Below are 24,821 nucleotides of genomic sequence, written 5' to 3'. Positions count from 1 at the left end.
TTTTTTTGCAAGTCTTAAATGTTAAGTGCAGAAAGGGTCCCAAGAGTAAAGTTCATGGCCCTAATATGAGCCAGGGAGTTCAACTGCCATTTGCTTTTCATTGCCCCAGTCCTGCATTTCTTAATCTAAATCTATTTTTACTTTTCTCTACCCCTGTTCAGGAGTAAATTATCAGCGTCAGTCAAAAAAATAGACTGTTGGTTTCCTCCCAGATCACAATGGCATATTAAGAACTGATTCCTGAATCACAGTCTTGAGGACATAATAAATCTTTGCTTGTCTAATCAGCAACACTTGCTTCTCTCTTCTAGTTTTGGAATTCAACAAAAGAAATACAAAGTACTTTCAGTTGACTGTTTCCTCTGTAAAAAGGATTAGTCAACAGTAGTCTCCAAGGGCAAATCCCAGTAGCAGGGGACCATGTCCCCGTAGCTGAATGAGTCTTCCAGCAAAATCAGTGTTCCAAGCCCATGGGCTGAGTAGGAACAACTCTACCAAGCCCTTGTTTTCTGCTCTAAATGCTGGTTTCTGTGCTCCCAGTTCAGCACATTTTGTGAATGCTGAAATTAATTTACAGACTAAATTATTCTTCTGCATTTTGTTCTGTGCAGACACAGTGCTTTCAAGCAGTTGTGATTCCCAAGTTTTATTTTCTTTGCCTGGAATGGGACTTCCTGCATGTCTAATCAGTTCTCACCTTCAGAAAGAAGAGCAGATGAAAACCAACAGAAAGCAATTCAATGTGTAAAATATGCATATTTTAATTTAATAAAGGAAAAACAGCAAGGGAGACATAGGCACAGAACAGTAGCCCCTAGAGCTCTAGTAACTTGTCAAGCCATGAGAAATAAATATAGCATTAAAAATTCCAGAGGCGTTCAGTGAAGGAGTCTGCTTTTACCATGCTCTCTTCTAATTATGACTCAGGTTGGAGAAGGCACTTAAAAATTTGTATCCCTTCATTGTTTAGTTTCCAAATTTTCAGTATTTTCAGTACTGAAGGAAAAGTTAATTTCTGATGATTTTGGTGGACTTTTACTCCTTAATGTGGTTTTGTAGCAGAACTCTAGACAGAGCTCATATTTAAATTATTTAATAATAAGGCTTGAGTTAGGAGTCTACTGAGAAGAATAAGAGCAGTTTATGTCTCTATGAGAAAGCAGAAAGAGAAATTATTGCAACGCATACAGTCATCTTGAATTCGCCTTTCCCAAAGACTTCCAAACAAGTGTTGCTGCAACAGCAGGGGACATAATACAATGTATATGTATTTATATGTGGTCCTCTCTGAAAACATTTTTCCAGCTGCAGTCAGATACTTTTTAAATGCAATACAGATTGTTGACCATTAATCTTTCAACCTACAGATTTGCTGAACTGCCAGGCACAGTTATGATTTTGCAAATGGGAATTCTGACCTTGCCAGATTTGACCCATTTTATATTAAAATTATGTCATTTACAAACAAAATATTTTGCAAAAAAAAAAAAAAGTTTGTCTGATTTTTTGGCTGGCATGCATTGTGAAGTTCTATTTGGTAACAGAAGTCTAAATTCAACCCAATTTTTCCTTCAGTTAAAAGATCCCCCTTTTTTTTAACTGCTTGAAAGACATCACAGTTGAGTTAATTATTTTCACAATATGTAATGGTATGAATGTTATCTGATGCTGCAAGGGTTAGCACCTTGATTTGTTGTTTTTTTAGGAGTCATGTTTACTCATATTGAGTTTTGTTTATCCTTAGAAATTATTTGCGTTTTCTTTGCTGATTCATCTGCTTTTCCAAGTCTTTGCATTTAAAAGTTATACCAGTTGTATGGGAAGTCTAAAAGACTGTAAAGGAAAATTCTGTAGTTTGCTGGAGGTCTCTCCCAGAGAGCAGCTGGTGTGATTAGCATGTTGTATTTAGTGAACTGGCTGCATTTAACTGATTATCCCATCTATTTTCTATTTTTAAATCATTGCATTTTAGAAACTTCTCCACTAGTCTCCATTAAATAAACAGTGTCTGGACAGAGCTCGTATCTTGTCATTTCCCCATCATGAAAATGACAGAAATGGCTGAAAAAGGAGTTTGTGGAGAATCATTTATTATAAAAAGAAACTTCAAAGTGATGAAGTGCCTGAAAAAGAAAAGGGGGTTCATGTTAACCATTTTATTTACAAGCTAGTAAACAAGGACATTTTAAAGTATAAGCTATCAAAAACTGATGTTTTATCAGATTTATGGCAGTGTTGTAACACTGGTTCTGCTATTTGTGACTTTGTTTTTCTCACTACATGGAAAACCAATTCTGTGCTCCTTTTCAAGTAATTCTTACTAAATATAATTTATCCCAATGTGGGAGACCTTTATATGAGGCTGGCAATGCTGGATAACCACAGCAGGAGGTCTCTGCACTTGATGGATTTCATAAACAGGGAATTCTGAGGATCTGAGATGCTCTGCTCATCTTTGGATTGCAGGATTCAGCCTTTAATTTGCAGCAAATGGAACAGGATGGTGTTGTTCTTGTCCAAGAAGTGTTCTGAGAATGATGCATACAGCAGAATCTCATTAAAGACCATTAACATGTTACTCTCTAGACCTACAGGCTGAAGGTGGACATGTCACACAAAATCATGCAGTGTCCTCCCTTTTCAGCAAAGAATACACTGCAGGCTCTGCAGTGAGCTCCTGCACAGAACTCGGGTTTTATCGCTCCCATTCACAGGAATCCATTCAACATTTCTTTACTGAAAGTATTGCCATGAATTGCAATTACAGGTACAATTACATGAGCCTGCCTCTGCTAGGTGATTTAAAGAAATTTAGTTTTATATATTGGAAATACATACATGTGTTTATTATATGATGTATTTATATAAATATATTTAGCTTTTATAGACACTTGGAGTCTAAGGCTTAATTTTGTTGGGTTCTAGATAAAAAGAAAAGCCTCTGCCTTGAGGACCTGATTATTCCCTTTATTCTTCTATCACATTGTACAAACATACAAAGTTCAGATGTGAATTACTGCATATTTGCAATTGAACTTCTTTCTTCATTCTCCGAGGCCAGCTGAAAGATCTCTCTGGTAACCACAGGTGCTTCTCCAGAGTCTGTGCTGGGATTGTGCAGACCAGGTCTGGGCTTACCTGTTCTTTCTTTACCAAGACACATTCTTGGGGCCACTATCTAGTTCGTGGGTATGTCTGGACACTGAGCACAGCCATGTGTGAAGTGCTGGGAGATGCAGCTTCTGAAAACCCCATCAGTTTCTTAAAGATGGGGAGATGAACAGATGATGTGCAAAACTCTGTGAGCTGCCTTTGACTCATCCTGCTTCTAAGTTATTTGGAAATATAGGGTAGTAGATACCCAGCCTGATGTTCTAATATTTAAATTAGCAAGGAAACAAAGAAAATGTTGTAGTCCTCCAGTCACAGGCTGTGAGTCTTAGTGGAAATCCCATCTCAATGGTAAGCACAGGAGATGCAGAGACAGTTGCTTGTAACAGGAATGAAGGCACTAGATTGTATTGCCTTCTTGATTTAGTAGATTTGACTTCTACTTTTCACACAATGACCTAAAAGAAATATTATACCCCAGAGTAACTTTGAAATTGTTTGTTTAAATTAACTTTCATTTGGATTTATGCTTAATGAAATCTTCAGAGATGCAGACAGCCCCTCTCTAATGAAATGCTCTGTCTTTGAACCAATGAACAGGGTTGCCAAACTGTAAGGATTCCTCTCTAAATGAGTGGGCTTTTATAATGTTACACTTGGGTGGCACAAGCAGAGTGCTCGATGATTAGTTTATGGTCTAGATCATTGTATTTTTATTACACTCATAAAAACTGTGTTTCTCCTCATTTTCGTAATGGCTTCAATGAGCTTCTATACCTTCTAGAGGCACATTAAATCGTTATGTGATGAAAGTACTGATTTAGTGGGGCTAGTTTGAAAGTAAGATGCATGTTTTGAATTCTTATCTTAGTCTGATTGCTGGCTGAAAAAGGTGAAACTACTTTAGAATGAATGAAATCTGTATCATCTTCCTTACATATAAAGAAGGTTTCCAGCTGTGGCCTGAAACACAGTATAGAAGAGATACAAATTATAAATATATATCTGTCTGTAAAGCATCTATAATTTTAAAGTATGTTTAAATGGTTTTGTGGCATTATGAGGTTTTATGAGGAAATTACAGACATCTTTATTTGAAAAAACATTTTGAAGGGGTTAAAAGAAAAAAAAAAGATTGTTCTTAAATTCCACTGAAATTTTTTAACCCACTTCTTTTCAAAATGATAAATAACTCTATTTTGTTTAAACCCCAGATTAATTTCTCTAAATAATTCTAAGCTGGTTTTAAAAGTAGTTTTAATTATGTTGCAAAATGAAAAAAGGGAAGAAAAACGTTATTTGTTTCTCTATATGCAAGCTATTCTTAAAAGAGAAGACAACATCATTATCCATGAATGGGAAACCTTTTTATTTGATATGTAATTAAAAAAAATAATCCTTGAATTGAATGTATCATCTCATCTTTGCACAGTTTAGACAAAGGCCTTTTTTGTTGACAAAATTTACATGTCAATACAGTTGCTTATAAATATTTCTGTGAAATAAACATAACCCTTCACAAAAAGAGCAGTTTACTCTTCATTTAGTAATTTTATATGCTAGCAAAAAGACAATGAAAGTTGTATGCAAATATAACATCAATGTACAGCATAATAATAACAGTTTTTAGTGATTATGCTGCTTGGTATTAATTCATAGGAGCCTTTTTGTTCAGTCATGGGCTGTGTTTAGAACAGAGATATGCCAGACCAGAGCATCTCTGCTTGTTTGCTGTTGTGAGAGACATCCACAAATCCTTTAGTTGAGGATGTGCTTGATTCTTGTATCTTACTCTGTGGCTGGTCTAAATTATTAAGTGATCATGCTGACAGCAAAGACACTCTGTTTTCCTGTTTCTGCTGTACCTCTGTGAGTGCACTGTCTGCAGCTCAAGTTGGACTTTCATTCTACCTCCAGAAAAAAAAAAAAGGGGGAGAGAAAAGGGGAAAACATAACAGAAAACAGGAAGGAGGAGGGAAGAGAAAAAAAATAATGAAAGAAAAATAAAGTATAAAAAAGGGAAAGAGAAAGGAAAGGAAAAATAAAATGGAGAAAAAAGGAAAAAGGAAGAAAGAAAACAAAGGAAAGCTGGAGAGAAAGGAAGAAGGAAGAAAAAAGTAATGCACACTTGTAACAAATCTTTTATAAATGTGCATTTGGAGGGATGATTTCCCCATCCAAACTGTTCCTGGAAAAACAGATTTGCTTTGAATTTTCTCTGCCATTTCTTCATTACTGTTGTTCAGATGCAACTTTTATGATTGTTTCAGCAATGCAGCACTTTAATGGCTTTCACTACTTGACAAACTGAAAAAAAAAAATGGGGTTGAGAACACAAACAGGTTTCAGTACATGTGACTTTAGTAGGTGTGTGCTGCTTCAGTGTTAAATATCAATTCTTAAATAGATGGGTGTTCTGCAAGCACCATTCAGTCTTCCTTTAGTGGTTCTAAAAGTTTGACAGAAAAGCAGTTGAACATGATACCAGGAACAAGGAGAGATTTTGTGGATGACCTGAATTGAAATCACAGGAAATTCTTTAATATTTCATGGATGCCTGCAAAATATGGTGCCAGTTTATTCAGGGATTTGAAAGCAGCTGCAGAGTAAAAGTGTCTAATGAAAATGAAATAAATTTCCTGTGAATGGAATAAATTTTGATTGTGTGTCTGAGTGCAGTAATTATACATGTCACGCAGTAATTAGGCAGTCACAATGTGGCCACGGTGTCTTTCTTTGTCTGCAGATGGTCTGGGAGAACGGCTGTGTCGTTATTGTCATGCTGACACCCCTCGTGGAAAACGGAGTCAAACAGTGCTACCACTATTGGCCAGACGAAGGGTCAAACCTCTACCACATCTACGAGGTACCTGCACAAAATATCTGGTTGCAAACGTGACAGTAAGTGCAGGGGCTGATTCCTTACGGGGCAGAATGATGCTGGAGACGATCTAACCTGGAGGTCGAGCTGCGGACTCTGAAATACGCTTGGTGCGCCTTCGGGTAGTTTCGCGTTTGCAAAAAAATTGGAGCTCAGCTTTAACAGCAAGGTGGTTTCCACTGAATATAGTAAATAATGAGTGAAATATTGCGATATTAAAAAGGACAATAATTTTTGCATCTTGAATGGTTTTGCAAGTGGTTGGTCTATGAAAGCATGTATTTATATTTTATTGGAAAATAGCATTTTTAGAACAAGTGAATTTTGCCTTAGGATAGCCATATGTAAATCTTTGTAGAAAAACCTCTATATTGCTGTAGTAATTAATCCTATCTATTTTTATCTCTTGCCTCAGTCACAACAACAAATATATATTTTTATTTTCTGCTTTGCATTTCTAGCCCAAAATATCATATCACGAGTTGTGTTGCAATGCAGCATTGACAACAACTGTCAGATTTTTCCAGTGGTCCAGCTGTGTAGAGGAAGAAAATAATACCACAATGCCAAATACGAAGAAATGTGGAGAAATCATGAAGAAATCCTGTTATTTAAACTAAAATGGGAATAAAGTCATTTTCTGAAAAGATGAGCTCTGCAAATAAGCTGCATTTTTTAATGCTTATTTTTCTTCATAGCAAAAGAAACTGAATTATCACTTCTCATGTGAATTCAACTCAGATTTTTAAGACCTCTGAGAGTGTCCTAGGCAATGCATTTGTGGACATTTCTGAAAAGAAAGGAGCTGCCAGTCTAACACATTTTCAATACAAAATATCTTTTGTATTCACATAATGTTATAAAGATTAAATTCAGTGAATTTGCCTTTTGCATTAAAATTGTCAAGATTTTTCTTATGTTTTCAATGCAGTACCAATGGCAGCTAACCCCTTTCTGACAGCTACATTGATTGCTACATCAATTTTTTCCCCTCCCATTACTGGCCAATTTGCTAATAAAAATAAAATTTTCATGCAACTCCTTCATCCCAGAAATCTTACACCTGCAGTCCTGAAGACCTGACTTGCAACCAAAATTGCTGATCTCCGTTTGTTCTTTCCTGTGGGTGTAGGTAAATCTTGTCTCTGAGCACATCTGGTGCGAGGATTTCCTCGTGAGGAGCTTCTACCTGAAGAACCTGCAGACAAACGAGACCCGCACAGTGACACAGTTCCACTTCCTCAGCTGGAACGATCAGAGGGTTCCTGCTTCCACCAGATCACTTCTGGATTTCCGCAGGTAAAGCACAAAGTATGGCGCTTCTTTTGAGACTGTATGGGTCTGAGGAACCTAGTGCTTTTTTTGTCCTTTAAAGATTTTTGGGTTGAAAGGAGGCTCCTCAGCCTGTGATGCCACAATGCTAAACTAAGAGAAATATATTCAGTAGGTTGATGTTTAGGGTTGCCTCACACAGAGATGTTGCCTGGGTTTAAGGCATATTCATTTCCCATTTAGAGATCAATACTTTTCCTCCGTTTATATAATCTCAGTGCTTCTGTATTTCTTTGTTTTTCAAGTATTTATCCATTCTGCAACTTCCAGGCTTTTTGTGTGGCTCCCCCAAGATCCTTATATCAGGACTCTCACAAGTAAATTAGGAAGTATGAGCATGCTTGAAAAAAAGAATCACAATGGAGTCATATGACGATAGCATCATTCCCATGGGACCATTTGCTCATAAGGATCCAACAGCGAGGTCTGCAGACCTTTGGCTGCAGAAGGTGGAAGCTTGAGAAAGCAGATGAAAATGTTGACAAAGCGTACCCTTTGGAACTTCAAAAAAAGTCAGTATGGCTTTAAAATACAAACACAGAAAGGCAAAAGCGGTGAAAGTCCTTACCATCTTCTCTAATGTTTGCTGTGCCTATCTAAATTTTAATTTGAAAATTAAAGCCATGCATGATAAATACTGGAGCGAAATAATCTTCATTTGATTGCAAACCGTGCCCAGTGCATCACGTGTAGGTGTTAGCGTGTACCAGCTAATCCACAGCGATGCGCTTATGACTAATGAAAAGAATCTCCACGAGGTTTGGGGAGTTGGTGCTCAATCCGCCAGCGGCCTGTGGGATCGCGTGCTGTTCTCTCTGCTCTACAATATTATCTACAACCCCCCAAAGTGATTATAAGGGGCTCAGTGCTCAAAAGGTCCAAACTTGTTTCTTTCAAGGAGTGCTGGGAGCTCTGACTGATGCCAGTCAAAGTTGTGCGTCTGCACCTGAGGGGAGGAGCTGGCGTACAGCCAACAGGAGCTGGTTGCGCAGTTGTCTGTTGGCAAAATTTTACCCTTAAAAATGTAGGACTAAATGCCACCCTTCATCCACTCAGTATTCTTGTATGTATTGCAAGGCTTTTCAAAGCAGAGAGACATCTCACACGGTGCAGGTCAGGTAATGGAGTGGAGCTGCTCTGAGTCACCTGGAGCTATGGCTAGGTGAGGATGTAAGGATATACTACAGAGTCACAACACAAAAGCAGTAGTGGAGCAAGGAAGCACAGCCATAGGATGGAGCTGAAATTGTAATTGAATTTTCAAGGGTTTCTTCTCTGGGTTCAGCTTTAATATGATTTTTATAGGTTGATTTCCCTTTGCTTGTGGTACCGAGGAAGTTGCCTGTAGTGCATTTCTGTAGTGAGAATTGTGACTCGGTTCCATTAAGCTGTGTGAGGCTGCAGCACAGAGCCAGTGCAGCGTCCGGCTTTGCTCTTTTCAAAGTTAGTGGGAAATCTGCTAGCAATTCTAACTAGAGCATAAATGAGCCTGTACAGCCAGGACTTCTGAAGTTCAGAGCACCTCGCCTCTGACTTGTTTCAGTAAGGATTGAGGTCCCTGCGTGAGCTGCAGGATTAGATCTACAGTAAGTCACAGTTCACATCGCCAGGAAAGCGCTTCTTAGAGTGACATTGTGTAAGGGTTAAATAGCCGTGTTGAAGAAGTGTTGTGCAATACTTTGAAAAGGAAAAATGATAACTAGATGAGAAAAGTAGCAGAGCTGCCATTCTTTGTATTTTAAGCCAGTATGGGAATGAACCTGTTAAGATTTAATTGAATTCTGAGTGTTCATTTCACATGTATTCACAGTCCAGTGTAGGGTACTGTAATCATTTGCTACGTGCGGATTTTGTACAATGAACTCATAGTGCTGAATGCATAGTAAAATTCCTCCTGAAAAGGAATTTTGGCATGCACAATAGCTGGTCTATGAATCTCAGTTTTCTTGGTCATCTGATCTTCAGGTTTTGGGTTTTTTTTGTTCTTTTTTAATGACAAAAAAACTAATGCACTATTGCTAAAATAATGTATTTGGAATTCATTTATACAATACATGTTTTGCACCTGAAGCTTTCTATTTAAAGTACAAACTGTGCTGGATTACGACAGCTGAGTCATAAAGCCCCCAGAAAAATGTCTGACAGTGCTACCATACTCTAAGTAGGGTAGTGCTAGGAAGGGGCTGCTCTCATTTCTTTTAATCTTATCTATGTTTTTATGTGCATTCAGTGTGTTTGTATATATATATATGGATATGTGTGTATATTTATATATTCACATACATATATGAAATTAAGCATATACATAACCAACCCTCTATTTTTTATAATTCATCACCAAGAAAAATTGGATTCCCAAAATTACCTTGCCCAGAGTCTGCGGAAATATGGACCTAAACATTTTTATTGAAGTAAATTTTGCAAGTCTCTTTGAAAGCTTACATTTCTCTTACTCTGTATCAGACAGTGATTTAGATGATTCTGCATCTAGCACATACATTAAACCTTGCTGAATAATCTATCATACCTTCATAATGTAGGAATAAATTGCCAAAAAGAGATTATTCTATATACTTTACAAATCTGTACAAAAGACAGTCCCTGAGAGGTGAGGCTACTACGGAAACCACTGGTCAGTTTTAAATGCTTCTGGAGTCCTAATTTCATTTTGAACAATAGACCAATCATTATTGCTCTGGACTAGCTTGTTAGTCATGCACTGATATGTGTCATTAAATATTTCTTGAGCCCAGAGGGAGCACATTTACACTTTAAAGAGGGACTGCTAAGCTAAAAGATAATTAGCATCACATGTGAGGGCTTTGCTTAAAATATATATCTATTATGCTATCACTTCTCGCTGTGTGCAATGGCATTTACTAACACTGCTCACTTTAAAAATGGACAAATTCTTATTTTGCCAGCTAATTAGCGGTTGCCAGTGTCATTTTTGTGATGTTGCAGCTAGTAATATGAGCCCAGTTGCATAGTCACAAAAGTGATCATTGGAAACTGTGACTCTGCTGCAGGGACAATGTGGGAAACCCCTTTTCTGAGCCTCTAACGACCTCTGACCTTTGCTTGCTGATGGTTTGCATGATGATTTCTTTTTCACTCAATGAGCCAAGGGTTGGTTTGTATTACTAATCATTCTTTCTAAGTTAATTCTTCCTGTATATGTATATATATATATAATATATATTTTCTTCAACATTCAAGAACTTTGCTTACTGATGAATTTTCAGCTCACTCTCATTAGCCAGAACTAAGAATGAAATGAGATGTTGCTGCACTTCTAAATATTTTCATAAGCTATATATAGACAAAGCTATGAACCAGCTGGATTGAAACCCTTTGTTTTAATGTGTTTTCTGAAATGTGTGATAATGAAAATGTTTGAATAAAACTGACAAACATAAGGTGTCTTTCCCTAACATGTGTCTCTGGCTGTCTGATTTACTGAGAGGTCTGATAGATTTAGATGGAGTTTGTCATTGGAATTATATTAGGACTTTGGTAGATGGCTAGTCACAACATGCAAATATCATATTAGTGGTGCCACGCAAGGAACAAAGGAACCACACAAGCAGAAAGAGAAACGGTAAATACCCCTCTGTAGTGATTAGCTTTTACTTAATACTTGAAATGGAAAAAACAACTCTTTGCTAATGCACATTAGTGGGGTGGGGGGAGAGTGACCAGCTGCAAGTTGGGGAACGCAGGCTGACTGTATCAGATGTTGGTACAGACATTCCAAATATAACTGTACAATTAAAAAAAAAAAAAAAAGGAAAAAAAAAAACCCACACAAAAAAACCCCCACCAAACCAGGCTTTATGTCATATAGAAGGAGCTGATCCTCAAGATATGACCATCAGGAGTTGAATGGTTCATTCATGTGAAAACTCTGCTGTAGCCCAAATCATTGAAGTTTCTGTTTGATACTGCCTGCAAATAGATATATTTATGGACATATAAATGGTCCATTTAACTTCTGAAGTCACGTGCTACTCAGTGAATTATCACTCATCTAATAAGAACATTGTTCTACTGCATTAATTACTTACATCCAGGGAATATAAATAGAGACAATGTTTCTGCAAGTATGATTTACATAAGTAAGCAAGAGAGTAAGAATTGTGAAAAGTCCTTGAATTCAAATGTTTAAAGGAAAACCCCACAAGAACTTAGTATTATTCTCAGGTTTGGTTAGAATCTTCAGTAACAAAAAGAAAAACGTAAAAACACGGTTTCATGGGATATCACCAGTACCTCCATAGCCCATTTGGGTTGAGTTCCAGGTATCCCAACACCCTGTCAGAAGTTTAGGCATCTTCAGGCTATACTATAAGCAGTGTTTAAAGATATGTGCATGTTTTCACAGCACAGATGTTAGTGAATAGATGAACAGCCAAGAACTAAATGATTCAGTAGGTTAGTTATGCTTTAAAATTCATAATAACATCACACCACTGTTGTGAAATTTCAGCAGCTCCCTTTAGTTTAGTTAATCAGGATCCTGTGTAGCATTTACACTGAGCTAGGGGACTATTAGAGCACCCCTTGGAAGCTGCCCTATGAAATTATTTCATAGGAGACCTAGCTCCAGTAAATTCAAACATCTCATCACATAATTTGAATGAAAGGTTCTGATTTCTTGAAGCAATGCTTTCCCATTTTAGCCTTTATTCATCTTGCCTTGTTAACATATGTGTGCATATTTTATAGGTTTTTGGCCTGTAACGTACTTGACATGCAAAATATATCCTAGAGCAAAAGAGAGGGCTTGGGATTTGGGTTTTTGTAAGGCAATTTAAATAGATTTAAACCAATTTTGTAGGCTCTATTCTTAGACTGAGTATCTTGGTTTGCTTCAGCACTAGTTAATTCCTTCATTGAGTTTACATATCAGCTGACCTGTTCTGTGGCTGTACTTTTATTGATTGCTTTCACATATATTCACTTTTATTGATTGATTTCACGTATATTCTCTTGCCACTGAGAATGTTTAACCAGGAAGCTGTCAAAGACAACAATGTGTAAATATTAAATATATAACACTTTTGCAATAGAACCAAAGCTTACTGGTGGGTTTAGTTATTTTTACTACAATTAGATTATATTTTAGGATTTTTAAGAAGTGTTTGAGGAGATTTGGCATTTGCCTTTCTGGGAAGAAGTGGTGTTAGAGATCAGCACACGTTGTACAAAGTGTAGTGGAATCGCCTTTTTTAATTTTTTATTCAGTTTGATGTCCCTTGATATTTCTTTGAGCAAGCTTATGAACTCAAAGTTGGCCTCAAAATCAAGAGATCTCAAGATAATCTTAGTTTTGGAGCTAAGACATGAACCATTTGAGAAAATTGCTCATTTGTTTTGCCCAGACAACAGTAATAATGGAATGTTTTCTGGGATTTCTTAGGCATCAAACCAGAATCAAACTTTAAACAAGATTATCTGTCTAACAGCTTGTTATATTAGGAAATTATCAACCTGAGTATTTCTTTAAAGACAGCAATATATGCATTTTCTTATTGCTTATTTTTAATAGTTGGCTAAAGAAACATTTTATAATATGTTTAATTAATTTCTTGTGTCTGTTTTATTTCAGAAAAGTAAACAAGTGCTACAGGGGTCGCTCTTGTCCAGTAGTTGTTCATTGCAGGCAAGTACAATTTCTAAAATAGCTTTAGAGAGATCTGTATGTGTAAGAATTTAACATAGATATAAACGAAGTGGGCAAATGAAAGCTTTACATGAATCACTACAGTAAGGTAGGCTAAAAGTTTTAAGTATAATTCAACTGAGTGTTAATGCTATTTAATACTTTTTCATCATAAAATTATCCTTCCATATGATTTTTTCAGATGTTGAGCCATGACTTAACAACATATGGCCATGCTTTCTAGTATAAGTAGCACTTCAATTTCATACATCTCCTTCAAAATTAGAGGTGTTCTTCGCATGCCCTCCTAATTTAACCTGCTTTATTTTATTAACACTCAATTATGTTTTATTTCTTCTTTGCTTGTTTTTAGTGATCAGGGTAAGAGTGCAATGTCATGGAATGGAAACCTGCCCAAGGATTGAGCAATCTTTTAAGCACAGAGTATTTTTAGGCCTGACAATGTGAATGTGATAGATGCACACGAAAGCTGTCGGGCAGTTCAATGGAATATAAATGGCCATAATAACATTAATGTTGAGTTTTGCCATTGGAGGTTCTGACTTATTTACCAAAAATATCCTTGCAGATAATGAAGACAGAAAAACAGCCCTGCTAAGTGGCAGGATGTTTGCCATGTGGCACTTCACTTTGGATGGGAGTGAGGAGGGAGGGGACGTGTTTCTCACGTGTGGCTCAGCCGAGTGAGGATGTAAGGAGCTGAATGCTCCAGAGGGGGCTTGTGGGCATTGCCTTCAGGAAACATGAGAAAAGAACTATTTGATGCACAATGAACAGCCTTCAAGTTTCTCGCTCTTTCCTTACTGTGATGGATGGAAATATCTACCATGAGCTCAGCAGTTTTTGTTTTTATTGGGCCTGATTGCTGTCTTTTCTCTCATTATTCAGCTTAACTAATAAGATTGGGTCCTTGTTCCCTTCATAGACAGAGAAAAAAAAATTATTACCACTAGCTCCTTTTCTCTAAACAGTGATCTAGTAACTGAAAGAAAAAAATCTCTGTCTACAGAAATTAAGTTTCATAGTCTGCCCGTAAAAAGAATGCAATAACGTGCTTCATGCTGTTCTATTATTTTTTTTCTTTCGTTAATTCTTGTACACAAATTGAGCTATCAATAAAAATAATGGCCTAATTAATAAAACTACATACCAGCCTAATGGGTCACACATGCACCTTTGTAAAAATTTTGGGGAGGGAAAGAAAAAAAGCTTTTACTTAAAGTCTTAATTATGTTTGCTAACAGCAGCTCTAAAAGAGCATCACGCTGGCAATTACACATTGCTCTCTGAAAGGGACACAAGCTGCATTCAGATTAGGGAGCTTTCCCCCTCCCAAGGCTTGGGTCTCACATCTCTGAGGAAGGGCTATTGATACACAAAATTTAAGGCTATTTCTTAGGAATTACAAGATAATATTTCTTTCTGGCCATCGCTACTAGGGAAGAACTAAAGGGAAAGGTACAGAGGAAAAATAAACCACTCATATATAGTGAAGACTGCAGTCCCGCAGTAATCAAATATTTGTTCATAAGCAGATTTATGCGTTCCCTCTGACCACTGCTTTCAAATGCAATGTGCAGCATTTTTTACTGTTCTGGATAATGTTCTTGTCAAACTTACTGGGAGTTCTTCATCTCATATATAAGTGAGTGTAAGGTCATTATATGTACACTTCTTTAATAGAAATGGTATTCAGGTTTAGGGTTTTCCACTATTGTTTAAAATGTTCTTCTTGCATAAATACAACCTGGCTTAAAAATCAAAACAAAGCCCTGTTATCCATGCAGGGTAGTAGTTAATCTTCCACAACCAGCTTGTGTTTATTCAGTGTAAGCTTTCTCTACCCTCTCAGTACCCTCCTTTAACCCCTCATTCTCTCCTCTCCCACCATGTGTAACACTATGACATTAAGGGCAGGTATCTTCATGTTGAGTCTAGATGCACATTGATAGGCTTTATTTTTTCTTTTCCCTTTTCTGTTGGCAGTGATGGTGCGGGAAGAAGTGGAACCTACATTCTAATTGACATGGTTCTCAATAAAATGGCCAAAGGTGAGAATTGAAAGGCTTGTTACTTCCTCAGTACTGAAAGATGTGCTTGTGTTGCCATGACAACAGTGGGGGAGCAATATTCACAGAAAATCTGAGAATAAATTAGAGGCAAATTGTACTCTTTCCTGAATGTTCTGTAGTTTTATTTTCATACCTAATGCAAATGCTTTGTGAATGAGAGGTGTGTTTGTGCTGTTGAGAAGTATTTGAATTTTTAAATGTATCATTTAAAGTAGTTATTGCATTTTTTGCAAGAGATGCCTTGGGGCTGTACAACCCTCATTTAGGGCCTGGGCTGTGTCATGGCTGTTGCCCAGTCCCCTGTCACCTACCCCACCACAGCAGTCAGATGTGATTATTTTCCTTTTTGGAGCTGCCCATTGCCACCAATGTGTGTAGAAGTGGTGCTGCCAGACAGGGCCTCATGTCTGCCACAGATTTGTTTCTTACAAGGAAAAAGGCTGTAGTGGACAGGACAGAGGACTGAAAATAAATCTCCATTGCCAATTCTAGTACTATCTGATCGATATTGAACAATGTATTTAACTTTTCTGTTTCTTAAAAGTCTCATCTGTGATATGTAATTTTATGAAGTGGGAAATAACCTGTCAACTGAACATAAACTTGTTTGTTAAAATGAGCAATCTATAGATTCTCTAGAGATTGGGACCATTTGTTGTTTTTTTTTTCTTGACTGGTAAAATTGTTCATGGTGGGAAGTACTTGAGATGCTCTGAAATAATCTTTGTTAGAACTGAAAAAAATTTTAATACTGAGTTTTAATAAGGAGGGTGAGAGTGAGCATGTAAATCTGACCAAATAAACAAAAAGAAATTTGCCTTCATTGATTCTTAACCTGAGTTCTTAAGCCACATCTGGCATTATGCACACGTGTATTTAATGAAAAAGGATTAGGTGTAAAAATGTACTCATTTATAGAGAGAAACAATATTTAGTTCTTTGAATTCTAATCACTTTACATTTTTTGTTTAATATCTTCTAACATAGACATATTTTTATATGTAGTTTAAAAATACTCTCCATGCTTTGCAGTCATCTGCTGCTGCATCCTGAATATTCCAGTCCTCTGGGACATGGTGGCATCCGGTCCCGTTAGAAAGAAGATTTTAGCTTTTTTTTTCCCTCCAGATTCTGTTAACATGTCTCATCAAACATGGACTGAATTTTCTGCCCGCAAGCATCATGTGGAACTTGCCACTGATGCTAAAAGAAGTTGTATGTTTGCCTTCTCCTTTGCGCTGTACTGAAAATAAATTTTTAAGTGGGATGAGATTAGTTTTTCATGCTCGTTGGAAAATAGGTTTTTGCTCTGTGAAGGAATATGGAGATATTTCCAATGCTTGTTACTTGCCACATGACAACCTAGGCTTTAAAAATAGAAGCAATGGTACATAGTAAAATTAACGTAGACCTTTGTTAAGTGTTTGTTCACTCATTTCGGCCATCAGCAGTGAGAAGCCATAATGAAAACTAGATTTAAAGTATGTGCAATTTATTGGCATATAGAAGTAAATGAGGAGTATTTTCTAGCTCGGGGCTTTCAGCCACTTAAGGGAGGGTTGACTTTGTTGTAAAAGCACTGAAGAATGCCATTTATTGACTCCATTGTACCATGTAATGTCAAATTCCATTTTAAGTGTGGGCTTAGCGCTTCACAATGCCAGACAAGTCATGTGAAACTGGCCAGAGAAAGGCGTCACAGGGCTTTTTGGAGATCGGTCACCCCCATTTTGTTCTTGACCTGCTCCCCTCTGCCCGTGGGGGTGTGCGACGCGAAATCCCCTGACCTGGTGCTTTGGCTGGAGTTTAAATGAAAGATCAAAGGGCAGAGCGGGCATCTCAGCCCTGCTGAGGTGGGCCTTTCCCAGGCTGTCACACTGTGCGGCCGCCAAAGGTTTTGTTCGGGCGGGAGCCGCGGCCCAGCCTGTGCGGCCGGGGCCCTCTTTGTCTGGCCTGAGAAGCTGGAGGCCCAGGTTGAGGATCCAATGTTCATCAAATGATCAAAGGCCTGAAGCCCTGGACATGAAATCTTTCTTTCCATTTCCTTTTCTTAGAGAATGAATTGCACGAGTGGCAAAGAATGCCCTTTCCAAAGCTTTTATGCGCAGTGCGAGGGCTAACTTCAGAGTCCTTCAGCACTGAACATAAAAATGTAAGTGCACTTTCAATCTGGGCCCAGCTGCAGGGCCAGCATCGAGGAACCCTTCTTTCAAAAAGGCTTTTAAGGATTAAGGTCTTCAGTCTTTCAAAAAAAAAAAAAAAAACCAAAAAAAAAAAAAAGCAACCAAAAAAAAAAAAAAAACACCACGGACTTTTAAGAATAAACTTAGAATAATTTGAGTTTCTTGTTCCATGGTCTGGTTTATTAGAAAGTAGACAATAATGCATTTTTAAATCAAAGTAAATAGAGGAGTACTTAGTTTCAGCAGTGGGAAAGTAGAAAGCAATCAATAAATGCCTTGGCTCTTTAGTGGGGTCTTTAATAGGTTGGGCAAAGGAGCTCCTTTTTCATGTAATGATTTACTTCCCTGCATTCTCTTAGACAGTTAACTGTAAATGCCTTTGTCATTTACAATTCCTTCTACTGCTCATTGAATTAGTGCTAACACTTAGTCTATTAAACACGTTATAAATTCATATCTTCTACCTTGCTGTTTCCAGCCCTCATATTATTTTAGATGCTGAAAACCACCAACAAGGGACCTGTTCCTAAAACCTCAAGCAGGGAAAAAGAAATGAAGTTGGGGAGGATTTTGTGTTTGACATCTGCCACATCAGTTTGATGGCCCCAACCCCTTTGAGGAAGTGAATTTTAAAGAATGAAAATTTAAAGAAGCAAAGCGTCTCAGCTCAGGGCACTTGGAGGACAGTAAAAGTTGTTACCAAGGGCCGAAATTCTCCCGTGGTGTACTTGGGGGGTGAATTGAGCATGTGGATCGAGGATGTGCAGGATCTCACAGGGGCACTGGGACAGATTTGCTGTTGGGACAGGTTCTTAATGAATTTCACTGTCCTCCGTGCCGTAAATTCAATGACTGCATCTGTGCACTTATTCCTAAGATCCACATTAAATAATCTGAGATACTGGAGTGTCAGAGAGCAGCAGAGTCCATCCAGTGCTGTCATTCCTGTGTCATGTCAGCAGAAGCTTTCAATGCAAAGTATATCCTTTTGTTTCATTGTTCCAATAAGTATAATGTAGTTATTTATTGTGTAGTTATTACTATTTTTTTTTTTCTTCCTAGCTTCAAATGCTGTTGCCTAGAAAGTTTGGACCAGCTGAGGTCCCATTGCAGCCTGGTGTTCTGTGATTCTGTAATATGCAGAGACTCTGATCCTGTACCCATCAAGGCAATAAGAAAAATGAAACAGTGTTGAATCTGGCCTTACAGTAACATATTTAAATACTATTTAACATGTTTCAACTATGACGCCTATTTAACTATGATAACTGTTTGTACATGGGTGCTAGAGTTTTAAGACAGTTACCAAATCACCTCTCATTTCTGTGACAGCTGTCTTTGGACAAGCTTTAGTTTTGGTTTAGAAGCTGAAAAGTGATTCAGTTCAGCCCATGTGCTTTTTCATGATTTAAATAAATACAGAAAATGATAATGGATTGTTTCTGTAGATAACAATGCTTGCTGGATTTTTTGATAGGGACTGTTTCTCTGAGGCTGATTTCTGCTAAGAATTTCAGCATTCTTGATGTATTTACAAGTTTTATCCTTTGTTACTAGGGAAGATAAGATGATTTAGATTTAGTCTACTTGATATTTCTTCCTCACTCCAAACTCACACTAATGCTGAGCTGATCAGGTTGGGGTTTTTTTGTGATCTAGAGAAAAGTTGAGAATTTTCTCATTTCATCTCTTTCCCGCAGGCTTATTGTAGTGACTAAAAGTGTGATATATTGCAAGACATTTTTATTGAGTGTTTCTGGCACCGAAAAAAAAAAAAAAAAAAGAAAAAAAAAAAAAAAAAAAGATGAGATTATGTGTCTTCCCACTTTAATTTTTCTGAACTGAGAGGCTTGGATAGTGTAGATAATAGTTTGATTTTTAGATATTCATCCAGCCAGCAGCTGCTTAGGGTTTGCTGACCATCCATTTTCTTGTGTTTGAACTAGCTGAAACGAGATGAGTCAAAGGGAAGGCGAATATGAATTTTAAAATCCTTTTAAAGTATTGATTTCCAAATTCTAAAACCCAGCAAAAAAGATTCGATTTAGCAAAGCTGAACCAACGGTTTATTCTCTTGCATTCAAAAGCTTGGATTATAATTGATGAGCACACACACTCTGGCTGGGGCTGGCTATGGAGGTTATCTCCCCAAGTCCTTTCCTTGCCCCTGCTACCCTATTGTCTGAGGGTCTTGTGAGTCAGCTCCTGAGCAGATGCAGTTTATACCGTGACATTTTAAGGCAAAACAAAAGATTCCTTAATTCGCCTTCTGACTCATCGTGATCAAATGATTTGGGCTAATCTGAACCCTTGCTGAGGTTTTGCTTATCTGCTGTTTGGATTTAACAATCATAATGAAGTTGTGGGGTTAGCTCCTCTCTGAAAGGATTTTATGAAAGGAAATGCTTGCCCATACTCGTGTTAAAATGGATTCAATCTGCTTATTTTTGAGTCCTTATGCAAAGTCTGAGAAAATTCTATTGTTCTGTTGTGCCGATACAAGTCTAGAGCTCACTATTTCTGACATGCTTTTGGTGAATGAGAGAATATTTCCTCAGCCCAGGATCAAGCTTCTCCCATGAAAATGAAATTTAACATACTACATTTCATATAAGGGTTGAGAGAATGTATAGTGTAAATGGGAGATTTATTTTTTCTGGCTTTTTTTAAGGTAGTTAATGGTTAGAGGGTCAAAAAGTGGGATTAGAAATAGGTGGTATTCTGGAAAAAAATTCACAGCAGAAAAATTCAGGACTTAAAAATTTAATTTGTTTTGAGTTCTAAGTTTGAATTAATTACATGGCTGGTCTTTGAGATTTGGGTGAGACAGATTATTATCTCTAGGAACACATGAAAAAAATACAGAGCCAAAAAATTGGGGTTTGCATTGTTTACTGTTGTGCTGTCCACAAGAGCGCCTCAGTTCTCAGCAGCAGTAGTGCCAACCATGTAAATCTGAAATGCTGCAATTTCAATTTCCAAAGGAAGGTGCTCGTGTCCATGTAAATGTATCGTATGTTAAAAGGCCGGTTTTTCGAATGAGCTGCATTTATGTATTGTAACTTTTATGTAATGAGTTACCCTGGAAACACAATTAGGCAAATAGTGCTCGTTCTTGCAGCCTTTCCCTGCAGATAATTAATCACAATGAGAGCTGGGCCCCCAGCTACATGCACAAGTGTATGGGGAATGTGTAGGATAGTTTTTCACAGTCCAGCCTGAGATGCTCAGCGAACTCTTACTATTTAGAAAAAGCTGTTTAAAACAGTGTTTATTTCCTTCAAAAAACACATTTGCATATATGATGCTTTAAAGCTTTTTGCATGTTATTGCCTTCATGGAGTCATCAATTAATACTTCATAAAAGATAAAAATATAGCATGTTCTACAAGCTTCTGTTCTGAAATGAATTAGTGACCATGGGGAAGGTGTTCTTGGTTGATTTTTCCCACTGTATGGTGTATGTTCTGCATTTTTAGGTGGTTTCCTTTACAGAATATAAAGATTTTAAGCAAAAATTAAACATGTTATTGATACAATTTCTTTAGCCTTTTTTTTTTTTTTAATTTAGTGCTCAGGGATTACCTTAAAAGAGCCATATTTCTTGAGTTGTTTGCTATTCTGAGGATTTTATTGGAAACTATTTGGGAGTAGGAAAGTATGGTAGAAAGCAATCCTAATTATCCAGGGTTAGGGGCAAATGAATTGTGAAGAAAGACTGATCAGACATGGCTGTTCCTTGGGAGAGGAAACACGAAGGGGGGTCCCCATAGAGCACTGGAAGACCCTGAAAGAAATGTATTGATGTCAGTAAGCAGCTTGAGATAGTGACTAATTTGAAAACAAGAGGTCATTGACTGAAACTGAGGAGGAGACAAGCAGGTAAGGATTTTGTGTGGCATTTTTTTCCCACAAATGGGTAGGTTAGGATATGGAAAAGTGAAAAAGCTAGGTCACAGAAGTACTGTGCTATTGCTTTGAAGGCATCTGGCCATGTGTTTGGAAAAAGAAATTTATGTACAGAGGGTAAAACCATTTCTTTTCTGGTAGCTAATCTCATGCAGCAGAGAAGTGTTCAATTGACCAGTGGTGGTCTTCTGGCTGTAAAAGGTACAATTTGGTACCTGAAGTGTAGTTATTCCACAGTTTCTATAGCTGGACCAGTTTAGTCACTTCTAAGGATAAACTCTGCTTAAAAGAGTTTAGAGAATGAATCCATAACAGTTGCATCTTTTATTCAGGTCACTCCATGTACTGTCTTGTGAGAGCTTTGCCACCTACGTGCAACGTAAAATGAAAGTAATGTAAAATGTAGTTCTTACAATTTAATAGATTTATGTAGGCGAGCTACTTCTGTGTCTCCTGGAAAGAAAATGCATATTTTCCAAAGGGGACTGCAAGATTTTTTTTAAGGCCAAGTGAGACATGTTTTCATAAATGTCATTTTTGCAATAAGCATCTTAACTTTGTTCGTGTTTGATTCATCACATGGAGATCAACTGCATTTCAGGTAATGTACCAAGAGTTTCTGGAAGAGATACTAAAAGAATCAAATTGTGTAAAACTCCACGGGAGCTGATCCTGGGGAACATCTATTAGCAGGAAGTAACAGCACATCCACAATACTTGCTCTGTATGTGCTGTGCGTGTCTAAATTCAACATGTAAGTTGAATTTAGATGTGTGCACTGGTATTTTCTACAGTGACAATAGGTGATTATGGGATATTTTATCCCATATGGAATAAAGCTCATTAACATCCATTTCTTTAGCAATTTTTCTGTAGTAATTTAGGCATATTCATTTTAACTTGTGGGCAGGGTGGAGGAAATCTAATTGTAAAAGAGAAACAATTCCTATCATGTATAGAATGCAATGTGACAATTCTCACACACTGGAAGTGAGGAAGGATTGGTCCTCAAATTAGCATCCATTTGCATTCAGTTACAGTGAGTGGTTTCTGCATGTTTTTTTCTGCATTGACAAAGGATATTAACTTAAAAACTGACATGTCAGCAGTGAATTTCTATCCCTTCAAGGCTGTTAAAATCAATGTAAAACTTTAGAAGCATTATTTTCCTGTATAATTTTTAAAAATATTGGATTGTGCCTAGGTCTTCCATCTTCAGTGTCAGCTTCCTTTGCATTGTGTACTGACAAAGCCATATCACATTTGTGCATTTATTACATGCAGTCTTCAAGTATTAATACAAAATGTGTAAACAGTAACACATTATGTAATGCATATATGTAATGTACACTCTTTGTGTGCATGACTGTCACAATAATTTTAATTACTTCACTTTTATTACTTTAAGCACTCCCTTCTCTATTTACAGGCTTGCTTTCCCATTGGGTACTTTTGTTGAAGTTGTTTTTGTTTGGTTTTCTTTTTAATAAAAGTAATGAATTTTTAATTTGGGTTGCTGTTAGGTGCACAGAAGCACGAACTTTGTCTGAAATTACAGACAATTCACTGACTTAGGCATAGGCTGGATCCATCCCTAACTACACACACATGCACACAGATTTTGTTCAGCTCAAAGAGTGAATAAGCTTATCATGAAAATGCCAACCTGAATACATTAATCTTTTTTGTTATCTTTAAAACTGTACCCCTCACTAGGATTTTGCTAACACTTTTCTCTTTCCATGAAAAGCATCCAATGATCCTCCAGGCCAAGAGCAGAGCTACAGCAGCAGACATCTGGATAACTACAAATGAAAATTGCTTTTAATTTTGTAGTTTCTAGCTGATGGTCAGGCCCCTTTTTTATCTCTAATACTTCCAAGTGTTTTTTATTTAGTGGGCACTTAGTCAATGCAAGTTGGAGGAAGAAAATGCTCTTTTTTTTTTTTTTTGCAGCAGAGCGTTATACACGCAGCAGTTACTCATAGGACACATTTTTCACTTCCACGGCCTTCACTACACTGTACTGCTGGTTTATCTTTTCATTGTGGTTCCATGTTCTCTTCCTTCTGTAATTTCCCTCAAAATCACCAAATGTGGAGGTAAGGGAAATAGGGGAGCACAGATCTCAAACACCATAAGCTTTAGCAGATTCTAGCACTTGTGAACCCAGAAATGAAGAGCAGAAACTCAGCTCTTTTCAGCCCAGGTTCATTCCAGCTAACTTTAGGCACATAAAACATCTAGTGTTAAGCACCTCACCTAACCTAGTTGTCTGGGTCTCCTCAGTCATCAAGGAGAACGATAAGCACCTCTGGAGGATAATTCTCAGGCAAATGAATTGCCCATCAGAGCTTCCCCTCTCTCTCTTAGCTGTTGAGAGAGGAGATGACTAACTCCAATTCGAACTTCAAGGATGGCTGGAGTAGATGAGATGAGGTTGGGCCTTTGAGACTAAGCTAGTTAGTAAATATTACCGGTTTGCTATTAAAACTAATGGTCAGTGAAGAAGTGGTGTTACACTCCCCCTAGTTATGACCCTTTTCTCTTTAATCAGATTGAGTTTGCCCCTCATATGGTGTGATTAAATGTTTTGCTGCAACATTAAGTACTCAATGGGGCAAACACTTGCTGGGGCAGCTACATGAGCCTTCCTTTAGAAGCTGTCAGTGGGAAGCTGGAGGCATGTAGGACTTTAGGAGATTTGCAAATCTGCAGCATATCTGTGCTATGTCCAGCTACATTAGACATTGGAAACAGAGTGGCTGTGACAGTGTAATAGTCCATGAGTGCTGATTTACCCTCTTAACTCACCAGAGGGGCCACTTCTCTCTCTATACACTGTGGCAGACAGAAGTATAGATGGGTATGTTTGTGTATTAGGCTCCTGACAGACCTGGATCTGTTTACTGTCTGTCCCTTTGTCTCCACAGTTCACTATCCCCTTCCTGTGGCAAAGCTGAATGCAGAAAAGGCCCAGAAAATCCAGTACCAAAGAAAGCCTCTTTGTCAGTCTTCAGGTGGGGAGGGAAGAAAGGCAGCACAAAGCCGCTGCGCGCGAGTTTGCTTTGACCATGACGCACCACTTTTAGACATGAGTCATGCAGCCATCACCCAAACATGACAAACACTTGCATTCTTCCTAAACACAGGCACACTGTGATGAGACAGCTTAGTGTCCTCACTGGCACTGTGTTGTTTCCCCTTATTTTCCTTCTCAAGTGTATTTTTGTTGTTTCACATTATTACAAGTGTATTTTCCACAGCACTCCCGGCTGCCTGGGAATACTGAGCCGTGCAGGATCTGAGGCTAAAGGCTGCAAACACTAATTGGTTCTTTTTCAGCTTCTAGCAACAACAGCATAAAGAACTGTAGTAGGCACTGTTCCTTCAAGATTTTAACAAGCCAGTTTTTAATCATAGCTAACAAGTCCCTTTGCCCTTCAAGGCCTAATTCAAAATCTATACAATATAATAAATATAAAAAGATGCATTAGGCAGGTAATATCTGACTAGAATGAAGCTGAATACTTTCTGCTACAAAAAGAAAGACATTTGACAGGTCATTTCTGTATTGCCCTTACTACTCAATTTTTTTCTGGTGGGGTAAATGCTTATTCCCACACTGATCATCATAATTTCCTTAA

General features: G+C 37.6%; 1 protein-coding gene across 1 annotated transcript in view; it reads left to right on the top strand.

The window, feature by feature from the left end:
- PTPRN2 (protein tyrosine phosphatase receptor type N2) overlaps positions 1-24,821 on the top strand; it is a 635,317-nt gene that overhangs the window by 595,016 nt on the left and 15,480 nt on the right. The window contains exons 18-21 of the mRNA XM_058833496.1: positions 5,858-5,977; positions 7,125-7,291; positions 12,936-12,989; positions 14,997-15,061. Coding sequence (XP_058689479.1) covers positions 5,858-5,977; positions 7,125-7,291; positions 12,936-12,989; positions 14,997-15,061 — 406 coding nt within the window. The remainder of the gene's footprint in view (positions 1-5,857; positions 5,978-7,124; positions 7,292-12,935; positions 12,990-14,996; positions 15,062-24,821) is intronic.

Source organism: Poecile atricapillus, chromosome 2, assembly GCF_030490865.1.
Source record: "Poecile atricapillus isolate bPoeAtr1 chromosome 2, bPoeAtr1.hap1, whole genome shotgun sequence".
Classification (NCBI taxonomy): Eukaryota; Metazoa; Chordata; class Aves; order Passeriformes; family Paridae; genus Poecile; species Poecile atricapillus.
Note: the sequence above shows the minus strand (reverse complement) of the source record. Positions and strands in the feature narration are given on the sequence as shown.